General features: G+C 40.0%; 1 protein-coding gene across 7 annotated transcripts in view; it reads left to right on the top strand.

Moving 5' to 3' along the window:
• Positions 1 to 447: 447 nt before the first annotated feature.
• KYNU (kynureninase) overlaps positions 448 to 24,803 on the top strand; it is a 191,134-nt gene continuing 166,778 nt past the window's right edge. For 2 of the 7 annotated variants that reach the window (XM_061608876.1, XM_061608875.1), the window contains exon 1: positions 16,100 to 16,219. In XM_061608876.1, the coding sequence (XP_061464860.1) occupies positions 16,182 to 16,219 (38 nt within the window). In that variant the 5' untranslated portion in view covers positions 16,100 to 16,181. Of the gene's footprint in view, positions 564 to 6,895; positions 7,022 to 8,328; positions 8,450 to 16,042; positions 16,244 to 24,803 lie in introns of those variants that run through there. The other 5 variants (XM_061608872.1, XM_061608871.1, XM_061608874.1 and 2 more) reach the window with 5 other exon arrangements.

The raw sequence follows: 24,803 nt of genomic DNA, 5'->3' as shown, positions 1-24,803 counted from the left end.
TCCATCCGAGAATTATAGCATTCCGTAGGTAATGTTCTGCCACTTAAAATGCATAAGGCATATGCGTGCACTATGTTGATGAAGTGCAGCTCACTAGACTAACTAGTGTGAACCCCTCACTGCCTGCCCCTTTTATTTACTGGCCTGAATCAGGTGTAATTTGCCCACTACATCTTAGGGCCCTACACTGACTGGGGCATCCAGGAAGGGGCCAAGAAACCTGACCAATGTACTTCTGTACATTCTGACCACAGCGGTTATTGCCATAACTAAACGGGGTGAAGATTGTAGGCCATGAGGGCCAGCCGGGAGTTGGAGGCCATGAAGGCCAGCCGGGAGTTGGAGTATGAGATTGGGAAACAAAAGGCAAACACCATAACATAACAAACCTCCCTTTAAACCGGGTAGCCTGCAAACAAAGTTCATAGTACCTTGAGTCTAACTGGGGAGGGACACCTGTCCCTAAGCAGCCGGTGGCTTCTGCTTACCCTTTTGAAGGCCTCCTGCCTCCTATCTCCCTGTTGCACATATCCGTCAGCAAAAAGGAAGGAAATCATTTATGAGTAAGTACACTTTACCCACTATTAGTTCATTGCAGCTCACCCAGTTCTGCTAAATCACAGAGACTAAGGATAGCCCTTTATCCCAGCATTGGTCCCCACTGCCGCAGCTTTCTCTTAGCGTGTGTCAAACGCCAATCGAATATAAGTATCCATGTAAGGGTTGCATGTTATGTATGACATCAAGTAATTGTTATCAGAAATCCCACAAAGAAAGGTTTTGTTGTTGTGAAATTATCAGGAAGGGGTGAAGAGTCTGCCTGGATCCTAAAATGCAGCCTCCGTATCAAAAGAGCTTTTAAGATTCTGTCAAGGTAGCGCATGTTTCAGAAAGTCTAAGATCCTGGAAATGAGGATAAGAACCTGATAAGTATCCTGTCTTTTCCTCTTTATTCCTGTCTACTGCTCCAGCCACAGTATCTTCTGTTAGATCTTCAAATCCCTGCAGAAATTTGCATGTCCTTCCTTAAATATAATTAATGCCATAAGCTTTGTTGTTGACATGAGCCCAAGTTCTGGGGACCAAATTCAAATAAATGCCAGCTCTGCCGCAAAATTAACAAGGAATGTGTAACTGACACTTGAAAAGGATCACTGTCATTTAAGCCACCATGTAATAAAATTAATAAAACAAAGTACCTTGGACCTAATATAAGCCTAACCAAATAGAACTCACATCCAAAGGCTTGTGCCACCTTCTCTCTCGTAATTTATTCCGAGCCTACAGCTGTCGGTGGGGATCCGAACCCTGGTCTCCCAGGTCGAAGTCCAAACACCCCAACCACTACACCGCTCACGTCACAGGTGCGACGCGCGACGTTGCCCCATTAAAGGATGGAGGCAGCATCTTCACCCCCACCTGCAATCATGCCCCGCTCGTCAGCTGCGAGGCGAGCGGAGCGTCATTTGTCAATGGGCTTGTTTTAACATGTTTGTTTTTCCTTGAAATGAAGGGAATATTCTGTTTTGTTTATTATGTATATTATCATTTTTTCTTGTATTTCTTGTACTTAATTTTATATGCAATGTTTATATTACATTGATACTAAAGAGGATGTTTTCTTCAGTTAACTATGTTTTATTCATTGTTTTTTGCAGTTGCTGCTTTAAGATGTTTTGACTTGTACGCTTAGAGGTTTCTTTAAATATAAGCAGTATATAAATGGACTAAATAAATAAATAAAATAAATAAATAAAGTTGACAATGAGGACATTGAACTTGTCAAGGATTGTCAATACCTTGGCACAGTCATTAACCAAAATGGAGACAATAAGATATTAGAAGTCTAGGACTGGGGAGGGCAGCTGTGAGAGAACTCGAAAAGGTCCTCAAATGCAAAGATGTATCACTGAACACTAAAGTCAGGATCATTCAGACCATGGTATTCCCGATCTATATATATGGATGTGAAAAAAGTGGATAAGAGAAAAATCAACTCATTGGAAATGTGTTGGAGGAGAGCTTTGTGGGTAGCATGGACTAGGAAAAAGACAAAAATAATTGGGTGTTAGAACAAATTAAATCAGAACTATCATTATCAAATTATCATTATCAAAATGATGAAACTGAGGTTATCATACTTTGGAGACATAATGAGAAGACATGATTCACTAGAAAAGACAATAATGCTGTGAAAAACAGAAGGGAGTAGAAAAAGAGGAAGGCCAAACAAGAGATGGATTGATTCCATAAAGGAAGTCACAGACCTGAACTTACAAGATCTGAACAGAATGATTTATAACAGATGCTATTTGTGGTCACTGATTCATAGGGTCGCCATAAGTCGAAACAGACTTGAAGGTACATAAGAACAACAACATAAAGTTTGCTATAGGTACAAGAGCCAAACAGTGAAATTGCCCCCTTTCAGAGGAAAAGCATTTTTAAAAGACATTTCTGTAGCCATTTCTCCCCCTCTAGGGGGTCTGGGTGTACAGCTAAGATAGTAGATTCAAAATAAACAAGTCTGTGTTATAACAGAAACAGTGATGAGAACAGGAAATATCTTAGTAGGATTTTCTGAATGGCTGCAGTAACGTGGTCAATTCATCTATGAATTGATATAAATCTCTGAGATGTTTGTTTGTAAGACTGTCCTGTGAGAATGTTTATGACATATCTGATGGAATGAATTCATGAGAAAAAACCATGGGAGCACACCTTCTCATAGAAAAAGCTTATAAAAAGCCAAGATTCATAGCACTCAGGACCCCCTCAGCTCTGCTATAGTGGGGAGGGGGTCAAAGAAAGCTGGAGAACCATCCATCTATTCCATCCATAACATCTGATGGGTGATGTCTCATGATATGTATTCCTATGTACTTTGTATTTTGGCTCTGTGATATGATTTAAACTTAGTCCTTCACCTATTGTTACTTGTTTTAATTAAGATGTGCCTTCAGTGTTTTATGATGGATAGATGGACAGCCTTCAAGTCAATTCCAACTTATGGCGACCCTATGAATAGGGTTTTCATGGTAAGCGGTTTTCATTGCCTTCCTCTGAGGCTGAGAGGCAGTGACTGGCCCAAGGTCACCCAGGAAGCTTCATGGCTGTATGGGGATTTGAACCCTGGTCTCCCAGGTCTTAGTCCAACACCTTAACCACTACACCACACTGGCCTTTGATGTTAAATGGATATCCAGCAATGTCTTTTGTGCAGATATATACATTTCTATTTTCCTGTTTTCTGTTTCTGCAATAATGGCTAAGGCCACCTTGAATGCATTTTGTTAGTTGTAGTGTGCAATATGTGAATAAATAGCATATACTATAAAGACTGTTCTGCTGTCTAAAGTCTGAATCTCAAACAGAAAATTTCTGGTACCTCCCAAGACTGAAGAATTCTTGAGTGGAGTCCCCTCTATTCTATCCTCTGCCTACACTAGACAACTACTATTGATAACCTGTGAGCTTAGGTGATCTAACATTTGACATACAAGGACTTTGTGTAGATACAATTGTGGAATTACTTTTTAATATGTTTTTAAACCTTTTTTTAAAACAATATGTTTTCAACCTTTTTTTAAAGATGTCTTGAAAGCTTTTAAAAATGTTTTTTAAAGATATTTTGTTTTAATATATTTTAAAGTCTGTTTTTATGATGTTTTAAAGTGTTTTTAGTGCTTTTGTTTGCTGCCCTGGGCTCCTGCTGGGTAGAAGGGCGGGATATAAATCAAATAATAAATAAATAAATAAATAAATAAATAAATAAATAAATAAATAAATAAATAAATAAAATACAGTGGAAGGGAGAAAGCAAGAACCCTTGACCCTATGCATACAATGGCAAGGGGGTAGTCTTGCCGGTAACAATGTGCTCCAGAATTTTTCCCAGGGATCGATGTCAGCCTGACTGGTCTGTAGTTCTACTCTCAGCTACTCTCAGCTTTTGCTTCCTTTGAAATCAAGTACAGAGTGGTCACTTTTCCCCAGAGTTCCTGTAACTGCTGTTTTATTTACCAAGTCATCTCTATTGGTTAGAATCAAGGATTGCTGATCCTCTAGTTGCTTCCTCCAGTTTTTATAGGAGAAAGTTATCTCCCACACAACTCAGGAATTTCTTGGAGGGGCAGTGTTTGGCAGAATTTGTCTTCGAACAAATATTGGGGTATGCTGACTGCTAAGCTCTCCGCTGCTCTGCTATTTACTTCAGCCCTGTAGCCAGCCTTCCTTGTTAGGTGGGGCATTTGGGTGCAAGAGGTGGAGAGGATGTGAGGCCTGGTCAGAGGAAGGGAAAGGTAATCACCTCTTCCATCCAAACAGTGTGTTAACTTATATGAATGAAGGTTAATTTGTTGAATTGTCTCACCATTTTTTGAGACATCCCCAGGAATATCAGACTCAAATCTAGACTTTGCCTATAGGTACAGTCCCTGTTCACCTGCGGTCCATCCCTGTGTTCTGTTTCTTCATGAACTGAACTACTTCAGTAAAGACAGTGACCTCCTGAGCTTGGTTTTAATGCTGCATTAGGTATCTTAGGTTTACATTCTACCTGAAAAACAAATTTGTCCATACTACATGTTTAGGTAAGGGCAAACAGAGAATATATACTAAAGGGTGTGTTTGTTAACTCTTCCTTGAGAGTCCCTATGTCTAGTCTTGTTTCTGGACTTTAGATTTTCCTTCCTGTTGGACGATCAAGGGAAAACCTTTGAAGTGGTTGCTATACAAAGGATGAATTAAGCATCTGGAAACTAATTGTGGAATTTTTTTTTCTAGTTGCTGCGTCGATTTTTCTGTCCAGAAACCCTGAAAAGGCCTCATGCTGAACTGCACATATTGCGAAAAATCAGAATTTAGGCCTGAGTTACAGCTTAGGTGTCCAGCCAGCCAGTTAGCTAACTGCAGTGTACACAGCAATATTTATATCCCACCCTTTCTCCCAGCAGGAACCCTTAAAACAAGCTATAATTCTTTAATTGGAGATTGTCACTGTCTGTCATGCCACAAATTAAAAAGAAGAGTTTTCCCCAAAAGTCTCAGGGAGGGGAACACAGCTCTGGTGGTGGTGGCACCCCTATTTACCCCCCCCCTTCGGCTACAGATCTGGTTTACTTATTTACTTATACATGTCTACTCAGCTCCATTGGGTTCAGTGGGGTTTCCTCCCAGGTAAGTGTGTATTGCATTGCAACCTTGCTTTTTGTTTAATTATCCTTTCATTTGAGCTATTCTGGTATGTATGTGAAAAGCAACATAGATAAGCATGCAGAAACATGTTTAATCTAAATCCTTGTTCATTCCAGTCACAAGTTTATCCAGAAAAAAAGTTTAATACTGTATCTTAATTTTGCATAGAAGCATTAAAAAACACATCAACCTCTCCACAAAAAGCCACACCAGCCCATCCACATCCCTTCATGCATAACGTGGCAGCTGGAGCAGTGGGATCTTGTAGATTGCTGGTCCTCCGAGTGGCTAATTGCAAGGCTGTCATTGTAAATAAATATTCTAATTTACTATGTTATTGAGAAGTCTGATTTCTCCTCCTCCACACTCCACCTCCTTAAAACAGAGTTCTAGACAAGCTCTAACTTGACACACAGTTTAATTTGTTTATTTGACATGTTGACTTCTAGTGGTATTTAGTATTTGAACTCTAATAGTATTTTAAAGTCGACAGCTTATATAGCGCTGATATTTTGTCACCTGAGGAAAAACAAAGGATGACAAAAAATGTTAAGGTTTGAATTCTGAAGTCAGTCATTCAATCACTTTCAGTTAGCTGTGAAGTCAAATTTTAAAATTAAGAATTATTATGACGAAGTGGAATTTGTCAAATTTTAAAATTTCCCAAATTCTATTTTAGTTCTAAGCCAGAGACAGAATTTGAGTGCTCAACTTTTAATGTTGTAGTTTTTGATAAAGTCAACTGGATGCATAAATTGTCAGTAACTCAGCTCTTTCTTATTCCCTCCACCATGCCAGAGTCTGTTACTCCAAATGCAAACACCATATTGCATAACTTACTTAATTACACAATTAGATGTTTGCTGAATGGCTGATTTTGCAATCAGTAGGCATGGCATCAGTAATACATTTATGAATGCTCACTGACATCTCTGATCATGAGCACATCTTTTTTGAAGCAAATCTCAGGGTTCAGTCAAACTTGCAGCCAAGAAGTTTACACACTTAGGGACAAGCCCCAATGAACTCAGTGGATCTTGAGCAAACATGAATAACCACATGAAGCTGTGGTTTTTTCTTCTTCTTTGCAGAATATCACTTAAAGCTTTAGCATTGTCTCTTTGTATGATATCTTACATGAATCTGCATCACTTTACTTTATTCTAGCTATTTTATTGGTGCACCCAGCAAGCCTTTTTAAATATTTCATTCTGCAGTGTGATATATTCCACAGAGACGCAAAAACTATGCCATTGCTCTTTGATTGTTTAAGGTAGCATTGATATATAATATGATAGACATTTATGCTGGTAGAATAATAGAATAGATTTTTCCTGGCTTGTTCAATTTAGATGACATTTCTTGTGTTAAAAATAAAGATTGTCAAAGGCAGTGGTGAGTCTCTGTGAATCATTATCTAAAAATGAAGGAGATGTAGAAGGTGATAAAAACTAGGAGAAAAGTTGTATGAAATTTAAACAGCTGAGGACGAAGAGAACATTAAGAATAAGGACAAGTGGGTGTAAATATTAATCAAAGATGGCATTAAAAAGAGAATTAGGAGAAACAGGATTAAATTGCTTTTAAATGCTTAGGTTTGTGGTACTGTGTGACGTAGGAACAGGACTGTTGACAAGTGTCCTGGAGTCCTATACTGAAGCGGGGGTGGTAGTGGTGGAGAGAGATCAGAGTCCAAAAAGTAGAAAGAAAAAGCAAACAGAAGAGATCATATATGGTGAGAGAAAGGTGTGGGGCAAGTTGGACTTTGGTGGAAAGGGAAAAAGCGAATGAATCCATAAGAAACAACATTATTTGTTAACTAAAGGTAAGAAAAATCTGTTTCAGAGGGACATGGAATACATTAGTTTTCAACTAAAGGTGACTGAAAGAATAGGTGTTTAGAAAAAACTTTATTCTTGGCAGCAATTGCAAATGGTCTGACTAATAGTAGTTAGACTGGCTATTAATTAATGTAGCAGAAAAACATTTCATTGTTATAAAATCTAGTGTGTAATCCAGCCAAAGTTAAGCATTTCAAAGTAATATTGATAGACTAGAAATCTGTGCATGTTTAAATCTCCAACAGAAATGAAAGGTTGACTTTAAGGTGTATATATTTTGACTTTGATCACTACCCTAATTTTTATTCCAGAAGTAAAGTATTGTCCTTATTACATTTCCCAAAGTTTAGACTTTCAAAATCTATTCCTTAACAAGATTTTAATTGATTGTCATTTTAGATATTTTATCTCATTCCATACTTCTAATCATAAATTGGGTATTTTCAATTTTTTCCTCTTAGATACAACACTTATGCATTCAGTGCTTGATTCATATAAAAAATTAACAAAACTATGAATCCAGATTTAATGAAAGTCACTGCTCAAATACAATAGAGATGGAGAACTGAATAATGTGGTTGTGGATCCACTTAATACACACTAGAGAAAAAAACAATATCCATTTGTTTCATTTTTGTGACCACATGAAATTAGAACAGCCCTAACAGGGACCAGCTAAGTCCAAATTAGTATCCTACAACTAGGGTTGCCAGGTCAGAAGCATCCCAACCCCTGAAATGTCATGGGGGTGGGGCCCTGGTGATGTCGTTAAGCATGATATATTAATGATCAACCACAATTGCTTGGAGCACACCACTCAACAATTCTCCGATTGGAAATTAAGATAGAAATCTTTGCTAAATGAGGATATTTCCAGGTCCATCTGAAGTGATCATTCCTTCTCACCTGTTTAGGGAGCCTGGGTAGGGAACATTTAATCTAGCTTACTTGCTTCTGGCAGGAAGGGTTTAAGTGCCCTCAGGCCAGGCTAGTCACCAGAAAGACATTATAGGAAGAAGGGAGCCTAGTGTTGTGGAGATGTTTGATGGGAGCACTCAAGAGTAAAGATGGATGACCCTGAAGGCTGCAATTCTCCACACACTTACTAAGGGCCTGAGCCCCATAGAACTCAATAGGACTTTTTCTGAGTAGATATGGTTAGGATTGTGCTGTTGGTAAGGCTTAGCTAGGAATCCTCTGCAAAGATATCAATATCAAAGCAGGGTTGGCAACCCCCTGCCTGGAATGTCCTGCCTGACTTTTAACATGGCTGCTCCAAACCTCTTTACAGACTTGACCCTTCACTGCAGAGAGAGGTTTGGGAAATGACTAAGAGTTAAGAAGATTCTCTACCGTTTCCTCCCTATCCTGTGGGCTGCTATAAACTCACTTTGACAGCCAACCCAATTTCAGTGAGTAATAATTGAAAGAGAGGAAAACACATATGGTTTGGTCTACCTTCACAGGCAGTAGCTTAGGGACAACAGCAACCGAAGCCACACTTCCCAGTATGTGAATTCTCTTTTCCCACTATTGGACAAGAAGCAAACCATCATGCAACTAAGAAGGTGCATCATCAGTGGGTTTAAGGGGGTTGAGCTGAGCACATGGAACCCTGGTTATTGCTTTTATGGATGTAAGGGAGTGAGGTCAGAGGTAAACAAAATGCAGATAGAAAAGAAAAACAAAAAAAAACCCAGTGATGATTCCCTAAATACAATACCACACCAACCACAACAAGATTCCTATGAGTAAGGCAGAAAACTCAGCATCCCACAACCAGTTAGGGTTTCTAACCAAAACAAAACAAAAAATCCTGGCACCCAGTCAGCCAAGGTCATAGAAATCCCATGCAGCACAAGCTGACCCAGAGACTGCAGTTAGTGCAGAATGCTGCGGCACGATTGCTGACATGAGTGAATCATGTCAGCACATAATATCTCTGCTCTGAAATCACTGATTGTCGATCTGCAACCAGGCCAATTTCAAGGTGTGCTTTCCATGTTACGGGTGCCACATAGTACTTGTTCTGCTCTTTTAAGAAATCACTCCTTTAGTGTGGCAGCACCTATACTTTAGAACTCCCTGCTTATTGACATTAGGTAGGCACCTTCATTGTAGTCTTTTCAACACCTGCTAAAAACTTTTTTTTGCAAGCCTACCCAGTCATGTAGAAGCTATTAAGCTTTTTATCTTTTAACTCATTGTTTATTATTTTGAATGTTTTTAAATACCTCTTTTTAACTGTTTTCCCAATAATTATATTGTTTTAATTCCTTCTGTAAACCGCTTTGAGCTTTTTTACAATAAAGTGGTATATAAATGTAAGTAAAATTTGTTGTTTTGTGCCTTCACGTCGATTATGACTTATGGCGACACTATGAATCAGGGACCTCCAATAGCATCTGTTATAAACCACCCTGTTCAGATCTTGTAAGTTCAGGTCTGTGGTTTCCTTTATGGAATCAATCCATCTTCCTCTTTTTCTACTCCCTTCTGTTTTTCCCAGCATTATTGTCTTCTTTAGTGAATCGTGTCTTTGCATTATGTGTCCAAAGTATAATAACCTCAGTTTCATACTTTTAGCGCTCTAATGATAGTTCTGGTTTAATTTGTTCTAACACCCAAATATTTGTGTTTTTCGCAGTCCATGATATCTGCAAAGCTCTCCTCCAACACCACATTTCAAATGAGCTGATTTTTCTCTTACCCGCTTTTTTCACTGTCCAAATTTCACATCCATACATAGAGATTGGGAATACCATGGTCTGAATGATCCTGACTTTAGTGTTCAGTGATACATCTTTGCTTTTGAGGACCTTTTCAAGTTCTCTCATAGCTACCCTACCCAGTCCTGATCTTCTTCTGATTTCTCTACTATTGTCTCCATTTTCGTTAATGACTGTGCCAAGGTATTGATAACCTTAACAAGTTCAATGTCCTCATTGTCAACTTTAAAGTTACATAAATCTTCTGTTGTCATCTTTTTGACGTTTAGCTGTAGTCCTGCTTTTGTGCTTTCCTTTTTAACTTTCATCAGCATTCATTTCAAATCATTACTAGTTTCTCCTAGTAGTATGGTATCATTTGTATAACTTATTGATATTTCTCCCTCCAATTTTCACACATCCTTCATCTTGGTCCAATCCCGCTTTCCGTATGATATGGTCTGCTTACAGATTAAATAAATAGGGTGATAAAATACACCCCTGTCTCACACCCTTTCTGATTGGGAACCAGTCGTTTCTCCATATTCTGTCCTTACAGTAGCCTCTTGTCCAGAGTATAGGTTGCACATCAGGACAATCAGATGCTGTGGCATTTCTTTTTAGTAAGTAAAATACATAAATTTCAGAGTTGCTGTGACCCTTGGCTCTTTTTCCATTTTTAGCAACAAAGAAATCTGCCTTATACTGACTTGGACCATTTGGTACTATCTAGCTCAGCACTGATTACATGGACTAGCATTGGCTGTCTAGGATTCCAAGCAATAGTCTTTTCCAGAAATTGAATTTTGGACCTTTGCATGCAAAGCATGTGCCCTACCACTGAGCTACAGCCCTTCCTGTTTAAAAATTATCTTTTAAAATTGCTCTTTACAATTCACTAATGATTGCACATCATATGTAGGGCAGATCCACACCATTCATGTAAATCACATTCAACTAAGGTGAGCTGCCTTGGTTTCCAACCCTACCTCACAGGGTTGTTGAAAATATTCCATATGCACACACACTCTGGAGATTTAATATTTATTTATTTATTATTTGATTTATATCCCTCCCTCCCAGCAGGAGCCAAGGGTGGCAAACAAAACCACTAAAAACACTTTAAAACATCATAAAAACAGACATTAAAACACATTAAAATGAAACAACTTTAAAAACATTTTTAAAAAAGCTTTGAAGATATTTTTTAAAAAGGTTTAAAAACATATTGTTTAAAAAAGAAAGTTTCAAAGCATATTAAAAAGCAATTCCAACACAGAAGCAAACTGGGACAAGGTCTCAACTTAAAAGTCTCGTTGAAAGAAGGTCTTCTGTAGGCGCCGAAAAGATAACAGAGATGGTGCCTGTCTAATATTTATGGGTAGGGAGTTCCACAGGGTAGGTGCCACCACACTAAAAGTCCATTTCCTATGTTGTGCAGAACGGACCTCCTGATAAGATGGTATCTGCAGGAGGCCCTCACCTGCAGAGCACAGTGATCGACTAGGTATATAAGGGGCAAGACAGTCTTTCAGGTATCCTGGTCCCAAGCTGTATAGGGCTTTGTACACCAAAACTAGAACCTTGAACTTGGCCTGGTAGCAAATGGGCAGCCAGTGCAATTCTTTCAGCAGTGGGGAGATATGTTGGTGATACTCTGTCCCAGTGAGCAGTCTTGCCACCACATTTTGCATCAGCTGCAGCTTCTGGACCAACCTCAAGGGCAGCCCCACATAGAGCCCATTACAGTAATCCAGCCTGGAGGTTACCAGTGCATGGACAACCGTCACAGCTGTCTTACCAGCTAAAGTTCTGAAAAGGCACTCCTAGCCACTGAAGTCACCTGGCCCTCCAGCGACAAAGATGGACCTTGGAGCACCCCCAGACTATGGACCTACTCTTTCAGAAGGAGTACGACCCCATCCAAAGCAGGCAACTGACCAATTATCTGAACTTGGGAACCACCAACCCATGGCGCCTCCATTTTGCTAGGATTCAGACAGTTTATTGGCCCTCATCCAGCCCACCACTGAGTCCAGGCAGCGGCCTGGGGCTTGCACTGCCTCTCCTGATTCAGATGTTGTGGAGAAATAGAGCTGAGTATCATCAGCTTTCTCCTGATACCTTGACCCAAATCTCCTGATGACCGCTTCGAAGGACTTCATATATATGTTAAACAGAATGGGGGACAAGATGGTACCCTGTGGCATCCCACAGCACAACTGCCAGGAAGCCGAAAGACAATCACAAGTCCCAGTGTATTCAAACAGGGAAACGTGCACAGGACCACAACCTCAAATGATAAGGAACTTCACTCACCCAACCCAAAATTCAGAACCATGGCACTTTAAGCTGTTTTGCAACTGTTTTATACTTGTTTTTGTGGTTATTAGATTTTAAATGGCTTTATTTCTTGTTGTGAGCTGCCTTGGTTTCCAACCATACCTCACAGGGTTGTTGGAAATAATCCATATACACACACACTGGAGATGTAAAAATACATACACTCTATATAATAGTTTATTATCAAAACCAGTTGGTCATTGCAGAACATTTTTTTTAAAAAAAATAGTGTTAGTTTCCTACGAAATAAAAGCCTTGACCTTGGGTGAAGGGCAGGTAATAAATTCTAATTCTAATGATAAATCTAACTAAGCCCTGCCTAGTTGTGTTAAAAAAAAAGGATTGGCGGGGCAGATAAAGATTTACAACACAATCTTTTGCTATGTTCACTAAAAAGTCCCATTGATTTGCAGCACAATCCTAACCATGTCTATTGTAAAGTAAGCCCTACTGAATTACTGCCAGGTATCTGGGATTAGCATTGCAGCTTTACTGTCATAAAAGTGAGTATAGGATTAAAGCTATTGGGAAGGTTTTCAAAAAAGGCTATGAATTAGACAAATAAACTGCCCTCTTCAACAGCCCAGTAAAATTTAAACTTGTTTGACTCCTTATAATTAGAAAAGTATAATATATTATACACTCACTCAACTTCTGATGTGCAGACAAACAGGAAAAAGAAACTGTTGTCAGGATGTGCAATGGGTACTAGTTCTTGCCTGGAGGTCAGCAAATCTGTTGTCAATCACAACCCTGACTTCACTTATTGGCTAAAAATCTGAAAGGGTGGGGATTAGAGCAGCTGACTTCTAACAAGTTGCGGGGGCATTTGACGTTTTGGCGTATATCTCTTGAACCAGTCCACCTAGAAACTTACTTTTTTAAATAAAAGCTAAGAGTCTGGAGATTAAGGTGACTCACCTGGAGACCCAGAGAGGACCCCCAAAAACCAGAGTCTCCAGACGAAATCTGTAGACCTGGCATCCCTACCTACAACTGACATCTGTGACAAAATATTACAGTGTGAAGCACTCCTGATTAAAGTGCCAGTCAGCTATGCTGTCTTTCAAGATAGTCCATTTTATCCCAATCCTTTGGTTTTCCATTTTCCCCTCTCTCAATAGTCAGCCAACAATTTGCTTTTTAAAATAAATTCTGCAAACCTTGGGTCTCTCTGAGTCTGCTAATGTCTCCTTCTGGTGCATGGATGCTTCCAATTTGATTACAGAAGGATCAACACTTGGATAATGCTTTCATGTCATGGAGGATTGCTGACAGTGGCCAGATCCAAATCAGTCTTTTATGAGATAAAGCACATCTCCATGCAGCACTAACCTGTTCTATGGCTGCATCAGTGTCTGTTCTTAATGCTGGTAGATTGGCAATGGCAACTACAGACACTAAGGTCCAATCACACAACTATTCGGTATGAGCAGCATTCAAATTCTTCATGGGCCAGCTCCATCCCATTGCCAGCTGGTTCTGTACAGCATTTGGATCAATCTTTTTTGAAAGTACTGTAATTGTTTTGGGCCAAGGGCACAATGCTTCTGCATACAATGGCCCTGTTTGCATGTGGTCCTATGCCTGCTATGACTTACTAAGAGCAAGTGAGCATTCTGGTGCATGGGGGGGATTTTCAGCTGCTTCGTTCCTCCCTCTCTCATGCTGCTGCCAAACTATTGCAGTTTGGCTTAGTGTTATGTCTGAAAATGAACTCCTGATTTATCCCCCCCCCCAACAAATCAGGAGTGATTAACCTTGGCTACACTAGGGATGAATGGATCTGTCAGTTTTGCTTCTCTTAGTTACTTGTTTTTTTCCAATTTTAAATTTGGTTCTCCACATTTCTGCAGGAATTTGTGATTTTTTAGTTAAAAAATCCTCATGAAAATTAGTCAGCATTTTAGATCAAAATTATCCTAATACATTGTTGTATGCAGTTTTGATTAATGTACACATTTGTAAGCAATTTCCCTTTATAATGCATTTTTGTAATATATTAATTTTGTACACATTTCTACACATTTTCCCTAATATATAAATTTTTGTAAAATATTGATGGGAAAACTGCATTGCAAAATTTGGATAAGTGCAAATTTCTAAAGATAGCTGTACTTCAGTTACATTGGCTCAGAAAGTGTAAATTTGATAGATTGAGCTTTAAACTAGAACTGAACTGAATCAAATTTCTCCTCCATCTCTAGTTACAGAATGGCTTGTCTGGAGCAAGACAAACCATGAGGCCAGGTTCACACATAACACGTAGCCATAGCATGGCTTAGCTCCTGGTAGAACAGCAGCAAAAGAGTAGGGGTAGGAGCAAAGTGGCTGCAGTTTTCTTCCTGGGCACCAGAAGAGGACAAGCATGAACTTGCTTGTTCATGGCAAGCCATAGTTTAACTTGGTGTTACGTACAAACCATGCAAATGTTTTCAGGCAGTTTTCCAGTGGCTGTTCTGTTGTGTCTGATTCTGCAAAGGAAGATGTAATTTGAAACATTTCGTTGGCAGTGGTAGAAGCAGAATAACTCTCTTGATCAAATTTGGATTTAGGTGAATAGCAAATTATGCTTTGAAGGTGACCAGATGGTGCTCTTCTATGAATTGGGATAAGTAATTAGTAATCAGTTCTTAATTTAATTAGTAACCAATGGGTTCTATGCTGCAGAAAAAGAAGCTGGTCCCTTTACATGGTTAATGATGGAAATAGCCTGATCAGTCAGCTACCACCACTAAAGAAATAAATGAATGATTACTAATTCATTATTTACATTAATGAATGGAACTTTTAATAAGGCACCATCTGGCCATTTTCCACATATAACTGGCTATTCATTAGGGCTCCAGATATGACCATTCAGAAATATATAAAATGCAATTCTTTTTGTCTTGTAGCGTTGATTTTGCTTGATTATTTATTTAGTGACTGAAACATTGCATGGGAATATGAAGGTAGCAAAGACACTATGAGGGGATATGTCGACTCCTCTGAATGCTCAGATTTCCAGATTTGTACTCATGATACCTTTTGTCAAGTAGAACTTTGTCTGAGTTAGGACAAGGGAAATTGGGATAAGATTGGAGATGGGAAGTAAGATGGTAAGAGGGCACAAAGATAAAGCCTGGGTAGATGCTGCAACTAAGTAATATTAAATACAAATATTATAGAAACAAGTTGGAATATGTGACTATGTATTACACTATCAGTAGGCATCTCATTGTACCTTGCCGACACACAGGAAGAAGTACACAAGTGCATCAAGGTGTGTTTTCCAGTGATGTAGATGATCTGATAAATGCAAGCAGAGATCAGATCTGAATCTGGCTCTATAGGAATTCTCTGTGCCAGGAGAAAGGAATTTTGGGAACGACTGTTTAAGTTGTATATATTTATTTTATGAGGAACCAGCTTTTCTTGCAGAGGCCCATTCATCTCCCCTATTTTTGTTAAAGTCTAGACTACCCATTTCCAGTCATGTCTCCCAAACTAAAAACTCCCACATCCTTTAGTTTCTGTGAATCAAGAAGCTAAAGTAGCCAAAAGATTGCTCAGGCTTGAAAATGCAAGTTTCAGTGTAGCGATGCACCTGCTATTTTCAGGAACAGATTGGAGAAACAATAATGCCTGAAGCTTTCTGATTCTGCAAGTGTGAATGGCACTATAGAATTTGTTACTGCTATTGGAGAAGTGGTAGAACACAGATGTTGCTGATACAGCTTTATAGAGAAAGCCTTGTATTTAAAACTAACAGCCTTAGGGCTACAGCAATATGCTGCCTTGAAAAATGCTGCAGTTGAGAACTTCTCACTCCTTGTACTTCTGAGCATTTAACTTTTAAAAGCTTGAAGTGTGTAACTCAACAGACATAACTATAATCTTTGCATCACACACTAGCCAATATACATGGCATATAATCTAAATAGAGATATTTTTCTCTTTTTTCATTTTTAGAGTGAGAAATGGAACTGTCTTCTTATGGCTCACCAGTAACTATTATAGAAACTGTTGCTTCACAGCTAGCATGCAGTCCAGTGGATAAGAAAGTTGCTTTCCACTTAGATGAAGAAGATGAGCTAAAACACCTCCGTGAATGTTTTCATATTCCCAGAGTAAAGGATCTGCCTTCAAGTAAGAACCACAATTTATACCAAGGTGGCTTTGCATCTTCTTGCATATGTTTGTTGTAAATCTGTGGGAATTATTGCCACTTAAAGGATAAATGGAGCGATTGCAGCCACATCTCTGAACATAGCATGTCCCCTGCGTTGCTAAATCAGTGCCTCAAGTTGAATGCTATATACTCTTGTTCCCATTCTGAATAAAATGGAAGAGGACAATACAGCACTTACATGGTGCTTACGCTGTCACTCAGTCTCTTTCAACAATATAGTGACTGATTGAAAATTATAGACAGAAGTGTTTCTTCTTAATGGATTTGAGCTGCCTTGCTTCCAGGTACTTATTGCCAAAAGAAGCTACTACTTCGGGCATTCAGGAAAGTGTTATGATTATTGTTGGCTGGAATCTAACAGGAAGGCCTCCTACACAAGCACCATTTGGAATGAGAAGTAGTGTCCCCATTAGCTGGGGGACTTTGCCCATGGCTTTTGTAGCACTAGAAGAGGCAATCTGAATATTTGTGCTCGATATTAAAGCTACAGTATTGTTTAGTTGATAAATCAGGTACATTAAGTGACAAATATATTTTGATCAATTAAACCGATGTCCCTAATTAATTAGGCAGCAGGCTTTTAATATCACAGCATATATCATTTTATCATACGTTATTTTAGAAGATGGATGCTTCCTTGCATTTATTATACACAGTTGGGAATGCCTCTTCTGAGATGGCTTATGCTGCAACTGTTACATATATCACACTGAAAATTAACACTTGGAACTGTTGTTTTATTCATATGTATATAAATTGAAGTAATTTGATGAAAACTGATCTGAATTGAATAAGATTTTTTTAATCAGGTGACAACCCTTCTTGTTTTAGGTGATGTACTTCTTGTGCTAGATAGGGAGTAAAAAAAGTAGCGATGGGAGAGCCCAGCAAGCTTACGCTGTATTATCTTGGAAATGCACAATCTTCAGTATAATACAACATAATACAATGAAATCTTTTTTTGAAAAAAAGGGGGGGAGGAAAGATCTATAATTTTTGAGCCAATCAGAAACCCAGAAAAATGAATTGTGTTTCAGCCTCCCATTACATTCAATAGGAGCAGGTTTTTGAGAATGCAAGTACAAAGTCAAAGAGTGTGTACGGGAGCCCACTGTGTATGGTTTTGCAGCAGTACATAGGCCCTCCCCTGCCCTTTGTTTTCACCCAAAGTCAAGAGGCGAGATCTGCTGCTTTGGCCGCAGAGGATTGTGCCAGATTACAACTCTGTCAACTCATGTGGCCTCTGGCTTCCAAACCGGCCCAGCCCTGAATTTCTGAGGCTGGGATAGACAGTCGCTGGCTCTCTCTCCTGGCCCTGCAAAGCATTTGTCAGCCAAGAAGCCAGCAATTATCCATGTCGGCTTTTAATATGAGCATAGAAGAATTCAGGGTCTTGTAAAACTCACCTCTCCTTTGAGGCAGGCTTTAACAAGTCCCCAAAGTTCTCCTGTATCTGGATTAGGATAACTTCACTGGAATATCTATTAAAATGTAATGAACTTTTGGTGGCAAGAGCTTTAAGGATGTTTCTTCTTTTGGCGAGATAAATCCAAACAAGGAATTCATAATGAATGCTCTCTTTCTCTTTTTAGAACTGTTCAGATCCTCCATTTATAAATTATTTTCAAATCAATATTTTCTCAGTTATATTTCAGATGTATTCACTGATATATAAATAGTAGTTGAAAGATCTTATTTCCAGCCTCCTTTTGAAATATCTTTTAAATAATTCTTCTTAATGATTTTGGCAGGCTGTCTAGTTTGGGAACAGATAGTTGCTGAAAATGTAACACCATACATAATATAGAAAGTCATATGACATTTATCTATCCTCCTAATTGGAAATTTATATTGGGCGGGGGGGCAGGATGTCAAATGCACTCAAATATTCATTCAGGATCCCTTCTTTATGAGCATTCTGCAGTGTTTATTTTATAAATAAGCAAGCAGCTTGGCTAGAAATCCTCGTTTTCATCCTTGTGTTTGTGATAATAAATCAACTTTGCAGTAATTAAGCACTGGTCTAGCGCTTGGAAATGTAGATTAAGTACTCTGAAGGCTGTAGGAAGCATTCTTTCTTCTATCATCCACAGCAGATTTCATTGCTATGTACAGCAGACTTTAAGAGATAATTAGTTGTTAGCAAAATACTGATCATTATGATAGACAGAAGTGAAAGGAGGAAGGCCTGTATGATTTGAGAAGCTCCTGGAAGGTATGTGCAAACTGTTACCCTGAGTTCTTCTGCCCACATACATTATGCTGCCATGTTTCCCTTTAAGCAAAGTCTGGATTAGCCAGTTTAAGAGTGGGCACAGAAATATCCTGCACTTCAGCATGTTCCCCATATGTATGAATGGTAGCTATACACTCACATGAAGGTAGCAAAGGAGTGTAACCAAGCGCATGCTGAAGTTATAATTAAACTGTGAAATTGAAACCGTTTAAAACATTAAAAAACCCACAAAATACAAATCAGTAAAAACAGCCCACTATTTCATAACTCTTGAATTCAGTTCCCGAGACCTGTTCGAACAGAAAAAAAATTATCTGCTGATAGAAGGACAGCAGGGAGGGAGCCAGTCTAACCTTAGAAAGGAAGTTCCAGAGCCTGGGAGCTGCTACTGAGAAGACTCTTTCCTGTGTTCCCAGCAGATGTGCCTGTGAGGGTTGCAGGACAGAGAGAAGTGCCTCCCCTGATGATCTCAGTGCTCAGACAGGCTCATATGGAAATATATAATCCTTCAGATAGCCTGGACCTGAGCCATATAGGGCTTTATAGGTCATAACCAGCACTTTGAATTGTGCTCGGAAACAGACCAGTAGCTAGTGGAGCTGTTGTAACAGGGGAGTCATATGCTCCCTGTAGCCAGCCCCAGTTAAAATGTAACTACTATGTTCCTCTGTGATTTCCCACCTTGCACGTTACACAGCTTACACAGTCACTTGTTGTGGTAACGTATGCAAAGGTCTTACTCGGGGACAGCCTTTGTTTTACCATGCATTAAATATTCAACTCATGGTTTCCATTTGCAATTTCATTTGCCGTGTAGCTGCCACATGGATAGGCTGTTGGTTTGGAATTGTCTCCCATGCCGCTGTAAGCTGCCGTTAGGAATATTTGCAGTACATGGCTTCACATGAACAGTGGTGGTTGGATGATAATGATATAACAGCCTGCTAATATCTGACATGTTTGTTTAATTATTTGTTATTTAATTTGCAACACTTGTATGCCACCTGTTATATAAAGTTCTCTGGATGGTTAACAATAAATAATTTTTATAAAGATACAAAACATAAAATCATCCCTCACAAGTAGAGATGCTGGAGAATTCCGACAGGAGTGGAAATTGTCAGTGTTTGCTTACTTGTCTCATGTCAGGAATGGAAATTGATCTAGCAAATATGATCTTTATTCACTGTTTTCAGTCTGCAAATGATACATTGATGACTGCGGGAGATTCCTTTGCATTGTGTTTCCTTTGCATTGAAATGAATGATGTGGAGTAATGTAATGATAACATAATTAATTATTCACTAATAGGCAAAAAACTTGCGGTTTAAGAACATACCTATAGGCAACAGATATTTCTATCAAACTTTAAAAAGCAGGGAAATTGGGCAGCTATAGTGTATACACCAGGGGAGCAACAGACCTGACCTCCTCTCTGAGATATTGGACTGCCCTACAAATTTGTCAAAATGCAAACACAATTTGGGTTGGTCTTTCACAGTCCAATCCACTTGCTGTGTAGCTTGGAAGAATTTGGTAACATGTGCCTCTGAGCATATGGTGAGTGGTGGCAACACCTGCCATCTCCAAAGATGGAGAATTACATTTTTGCATGTTTGTTGGTGTTCTTCTTACGTTGCTTCTTTTCTGTGTTACTACTGTTTCTACAGATAATATAACCTAGAAAATTATATTTCTCTCATTATTCATCCTAGAAATCTGTGTCAAATTTATTTTTATTAATTTCAAATCCTTTTTATTGGTCAATGATGGTGAAGACAGCCTTTTGTGTTTCAAACTGGAGGTTAAGCTCTATTTCTATTTTAGGCGCATTAACAGTTGAATCTGCAACTGCAGTTTGATGTAAAATCAGACTGATTACAATATGTTGCGACTTAAGCAATGACTCTAGCTGTTGGAAAAAAACAAAGCTGGCCTGCCCAAGATGCATGTATTAAGCCTGCTATGCTTAAACTACACCACTTAAGGAAAGATGGGCATGGCCAATTAAAAACATAGAGCACACCTAGAATTTTGTAAGAATACATTATAGGAGGCTGGACCCAATGCCCTGTGGGACCCTGCAGAGTTGCGTAGCGGAACAGGAAGTTTTGAGCGAGCTTATGTGTATGTGTTTGAATCTTTGCTAAGATTCTACCTGCCCTGCAAATTAGTCAGACAGAGACTTTAAGCTTTAAAATAAGAAATAACTACTTTATTCTGGAAGTACATGTTTGATAGGAAAGAGTTCTGTATCTAGCTAACTAGCTATGCTGGAGCAGCCGGCACTGGTCCCAGGGCTAGCCCTCATGCTGGCTGAGAGGGAGAGACAAAGGAAAGATGTTTGCTCCCCTCTCGAGAGAAAGAAAACTGGAAGGAGAGAAGGAACTGAGATCAACATCCTTTGCATATCAGTCTAGCAGGAAGGAAGAGACAGCAGGAGATCAAAGGACAGGTATAGACTAGCAACCAAGAGGTCTCCTCTCTAGCTACGCCTTTAGCCCCATGCAGCCTCAACCCACAAGTTGGAGTTGAATCCCATATATTCCAACATACATTTCACCTCCCATTGTTTCCTCTTGTGCAAACTGAGACACTCCTCATGTCTGTTGGAAACTATCCTGCAGAATAGTCAGTGCCATTATTTCACAGTTGTTTTTGGAGCTTTTTTTAGTGCTGCAAAGTGTTGCTGTACTTCACATATTCACAGAAACAGAAGTAAAAGAGAATGATTTACTATAGGAAACTTCACTAAAATTGCAAAGTAAATCAAACCTATTTAAAGTGACTATCTGAACTATATCAACTGTTTTAATATAGATGCTTCCTCCTTACTAAAAGAAGATTAGCACAGCACATGTCTTGTTTCTGTTATTTGGGCTGATGGCAAGTGTTACCAACCCTCACTGTATGCTCAGAGGCACATGTTACCAAATTCTTCCAAGCTACACAAGAAGTGGATGGGACTGTGAAAGACCAACCCAAATTGTGTTTGCATTTTGGTAAATTTGTAGGGCAGTACAATATCTCAGAGAGGAGGTCAGGTCTCCTGTTCCTCTGGTGTTTTCTCTATAGCTGCCCAATTTCCCTTCTTTTTAAAGTTTGATAGGCATATTTGTTGTCTATAGTTACGTTCTTAAACCACAAGGGTTTTTCTGCCTATTAGTGAATTTTAAGCAATGGGTGAAGAGAGAAAAAACAGACTATTGTGGAGATCTGAAGAAGCAGTAGCAACAGAATTTTAGGCTGGAGTTAAGCAGGTTTTTTTCCCCAGAAGATATTTTTCTAAAGGATGTTCTGAGATTTATCCTTTCTTTTTCCTTCCCATCCCCTCCAGAAAAATGTCACTTCTCAAAATTTACTTCAGATATTTTTGACCATTTTTATATGGCAGCCCATATATATCACAAGGTTTTTTGCCTATTAGTGAATTTCTCTGGTTTTTAATCCAGTAGGTAAGAAATGGGATCCTGTACAAGTTTGCTGATTGATCATTTGCATGCTTATTAAGTTCAGTGGGATTTACTCCTCTGCAATCATGCTTAGGATATGTGAAACTGAGCACCGGGGATGGGGAGGGAAGGAAGGGGGAGAGGAGCAGAGCTTGGAAAAGTTACTTTTTTGAACTACAACTCCCATCAGCCCCAGCCAGCATGGCCAGTGGATTGGGCTCATGCGAGTTGTAGTTCAAAAAAGTAACTTTTCCAAGCTCTGGAGAGGAGTAGGGCAAGTTTGATCGTTTGCATGTTTGAGTTCAGTGGGATTTACTCCCGTACAGTCATGGTTAGGATAAGTAAAACTGACCATGGGGAGGGAGGCCTGGAGTGGACAGGGGGGAGGAAAAAGGGAGAGGGGAGGAGGAGGAGGAGGAGGGAAAGGCAGGTCTGATCATTTGCAAGTGTATTGTCAGGAGGATGAGCTGGGCTCCTGGGGGGTTGGAAGAAGAGGATTCAGATGGTTGGCAGAGGGAGGAGGGAGGAACTTACCCTCTGTGGAGCGAAGCCGAAACAGAGGACATGCCAGAGATAGGGTCGCCTAGCAACGGGGAGCCTGAGAGCCTTGAAGTTTTAGAATCCCCCCCAGACATTCCCAGGCCCTCCCTTCTCCGCAGCTCAGAGCAAGAGGGAGGGCTGATCACAGCAGAAAGGCGGAGAGATGGTTTACCCTCAGCTCCTTCTTTATCACCCATAGTGGAATCGGACACTTCAGAAGAGGAGGAGGTGATGCCTCCCCCCTCACCACGCACACGCAGACGGTTGAAAAGACAGGAGAGAAGGGGGGAAGGCGGGCAGTACCTGAGGGGGAGTTAAGGAGGAGCGAAAGGTTGCGCGCCCGTTTAGCCCCTTCTTAAAGAACAGGCAGGAAGCAGCCCCTTGCTCTGTCAACTTACCCTAATAAAACACGAATTAACTACAACCTCTGGTCTGGTTCCTGAGTCGCATCCTGGGCCTGACATGTATTGAGTTCAGTGGGATTTACTCCCTTGGAATCATGGCTAGCATAGGTGAAACTGACCATGGGGGAGGGGAGAGTAGAGGGAAGGAGGAAAGGTGGGAAGAGGGGAGCAGAAGGAAGGGGAGGGGGAAGGAGGGGATTGGAAGGGGGAGGGAATTGGCAAAAGGGAAGAGGAGGGGAGGGCAGGTTTGATCATTTGCTTGATTATTGAGTTCAATAGGATTTACTCCCATGCAATCATGCTTAGGCTAGGTAAAACTGACCATGGGGGAGGGGGAGGGGGAGGAGGAGGAGGGGGTGAAGGAAGGGGAGAGGAGGCAAGAGGCAAGAGGGAAGCAATAGGAAAGAGGAGGAGGGGTGGCAGGTTTGATTATTTGCATGGTTTTGAGTTCAGTGGGATTTACTCCTGAACAATCATGCTTAGGATAGGTGAAACTGACCTGGGGGAGGGGCAGGGAAGGGAACAGGAGGGCAGGAAGGGGGGAGGAGGATGGTGGAAGGGAAGAGGAATGGATGGGTGGGCACTGGGCAGAGGGGAAGCCCCTTTCCTTTCCAAAAGGAAAACATTCTGAACAGTATCATTCTTTTCCAGGCTCTTTCCCACCTTTTTATTCTACAGCAGGGACATGTAGCCTCCCACTCAAATTTAAACCAAAGCTGTCCCTGGTCACATCCACACCAGACCTTTCTTTCATTTTAGACAGTCATGGCTGCTCCCAAAGAATCCTGGGAAATGTAGTTAGTGAAGGGTGTTGAGAGTTGCTAGGAGATGCTATGTTCCTCTCACAGAGCTTCAATCAGAGCAGCTGACTGTTAAACCATGCTGGCCACTGGAGCTCTGTCAGAGGAATAAGAGTCTCCTCTCAGCACCCTGCACAAACTACACTTCCCAGGATTCTTTGGGGGAAGCCATGATTGTCTTAAGTGAAATAAAGGTCTAGTGTGGGTATAGCCCCCTGATTAGGCAAGCCCATCAGCTGTGAGTCTGGCTTTTAGAACACTGACAGTTGGTTCTTACTGAGAATGCCCAGCCTTATCATTGAATTCAATGTGAAATTTCTTAAATTAATTAAAAATCAGCCAGGCATTTTTTTAACTTTTAAACTGCAGAAGATGAAGGCCAGAGTATGGGGCAAGGTCAGTAATAGGATTACAGGTACTCTGTGAACATGGTTGATTTTTATTAATTTTGGAAAATTTTGAGAACTCTGGCAGAAAAAAGTCCAAGAGAGGTCTGGGTTTTTTTCTCTTTTTTTACACTTTGAATTATCTATTCTCTCTGACTGTTTTGTGTATTGCCATGAAATTTTAGAGATTTGTTAAGCCAACGTTTCTGAGTTCAGGATTATAAATTTTGTAAGGTTTTGGTTTGAAATGAGCTTATGGGAAGCATCAGAATGGCATGAGAGAGTATTTTCAATGTAACATGACAGAATGCAAAAAGTCCATGCTGACTATAGTATACAGCCACTCTTGTGGCTGTAAAATATGAAATTCCACCACAGTGGACAGCTAGATGAGTAATAGTTTTTGTTGGAAGCTGAAACAGCTCTGCATGGGACAAGCATGGGTTGGAATAGATTGCTACTCACAAGTAATACCACAATATGTAGTCTGGGAAAAAAACCAATATCAGGCTCCATCTACCTGATATACTTGTAATGTTTGTGGCACCTTCATGGCCAGGAGTGTAACCTGTCCTGTCTGGAAACTGATTCCTACTGATGGTAGGCTAACAGCTGTGTGGCTATTTGTAAACTTCCTTACTAGTATTGTCTTCTTGTTTTCCCTTTTCCATGCAGCTCCCATCTGCTTTTTGTCCCTTCTGGGACTGAGGTGAGAGGTCAGGA

This window comes from Rhineura floridana, chromosome 2, assembly GCF_030035675.1.
Source record: "Rhineura floridana isolate rRhiFlo1 chromosome 2, rRhiFlo1.hap2, whole genome shotgun sequence".
Taxonomy (NCBI): domain Eukaryota; kingdom Metazoa; phylum Chordata; class Lepidosauria; order Squamata; family Rhineuridae; genus Rhineura; species Rhineura floridana.
The sequence above is the reverse complement of the archived record's forward strand: the minus strand, read 5'-3'. Positions and strand labels throughout refer to the sequence as shown.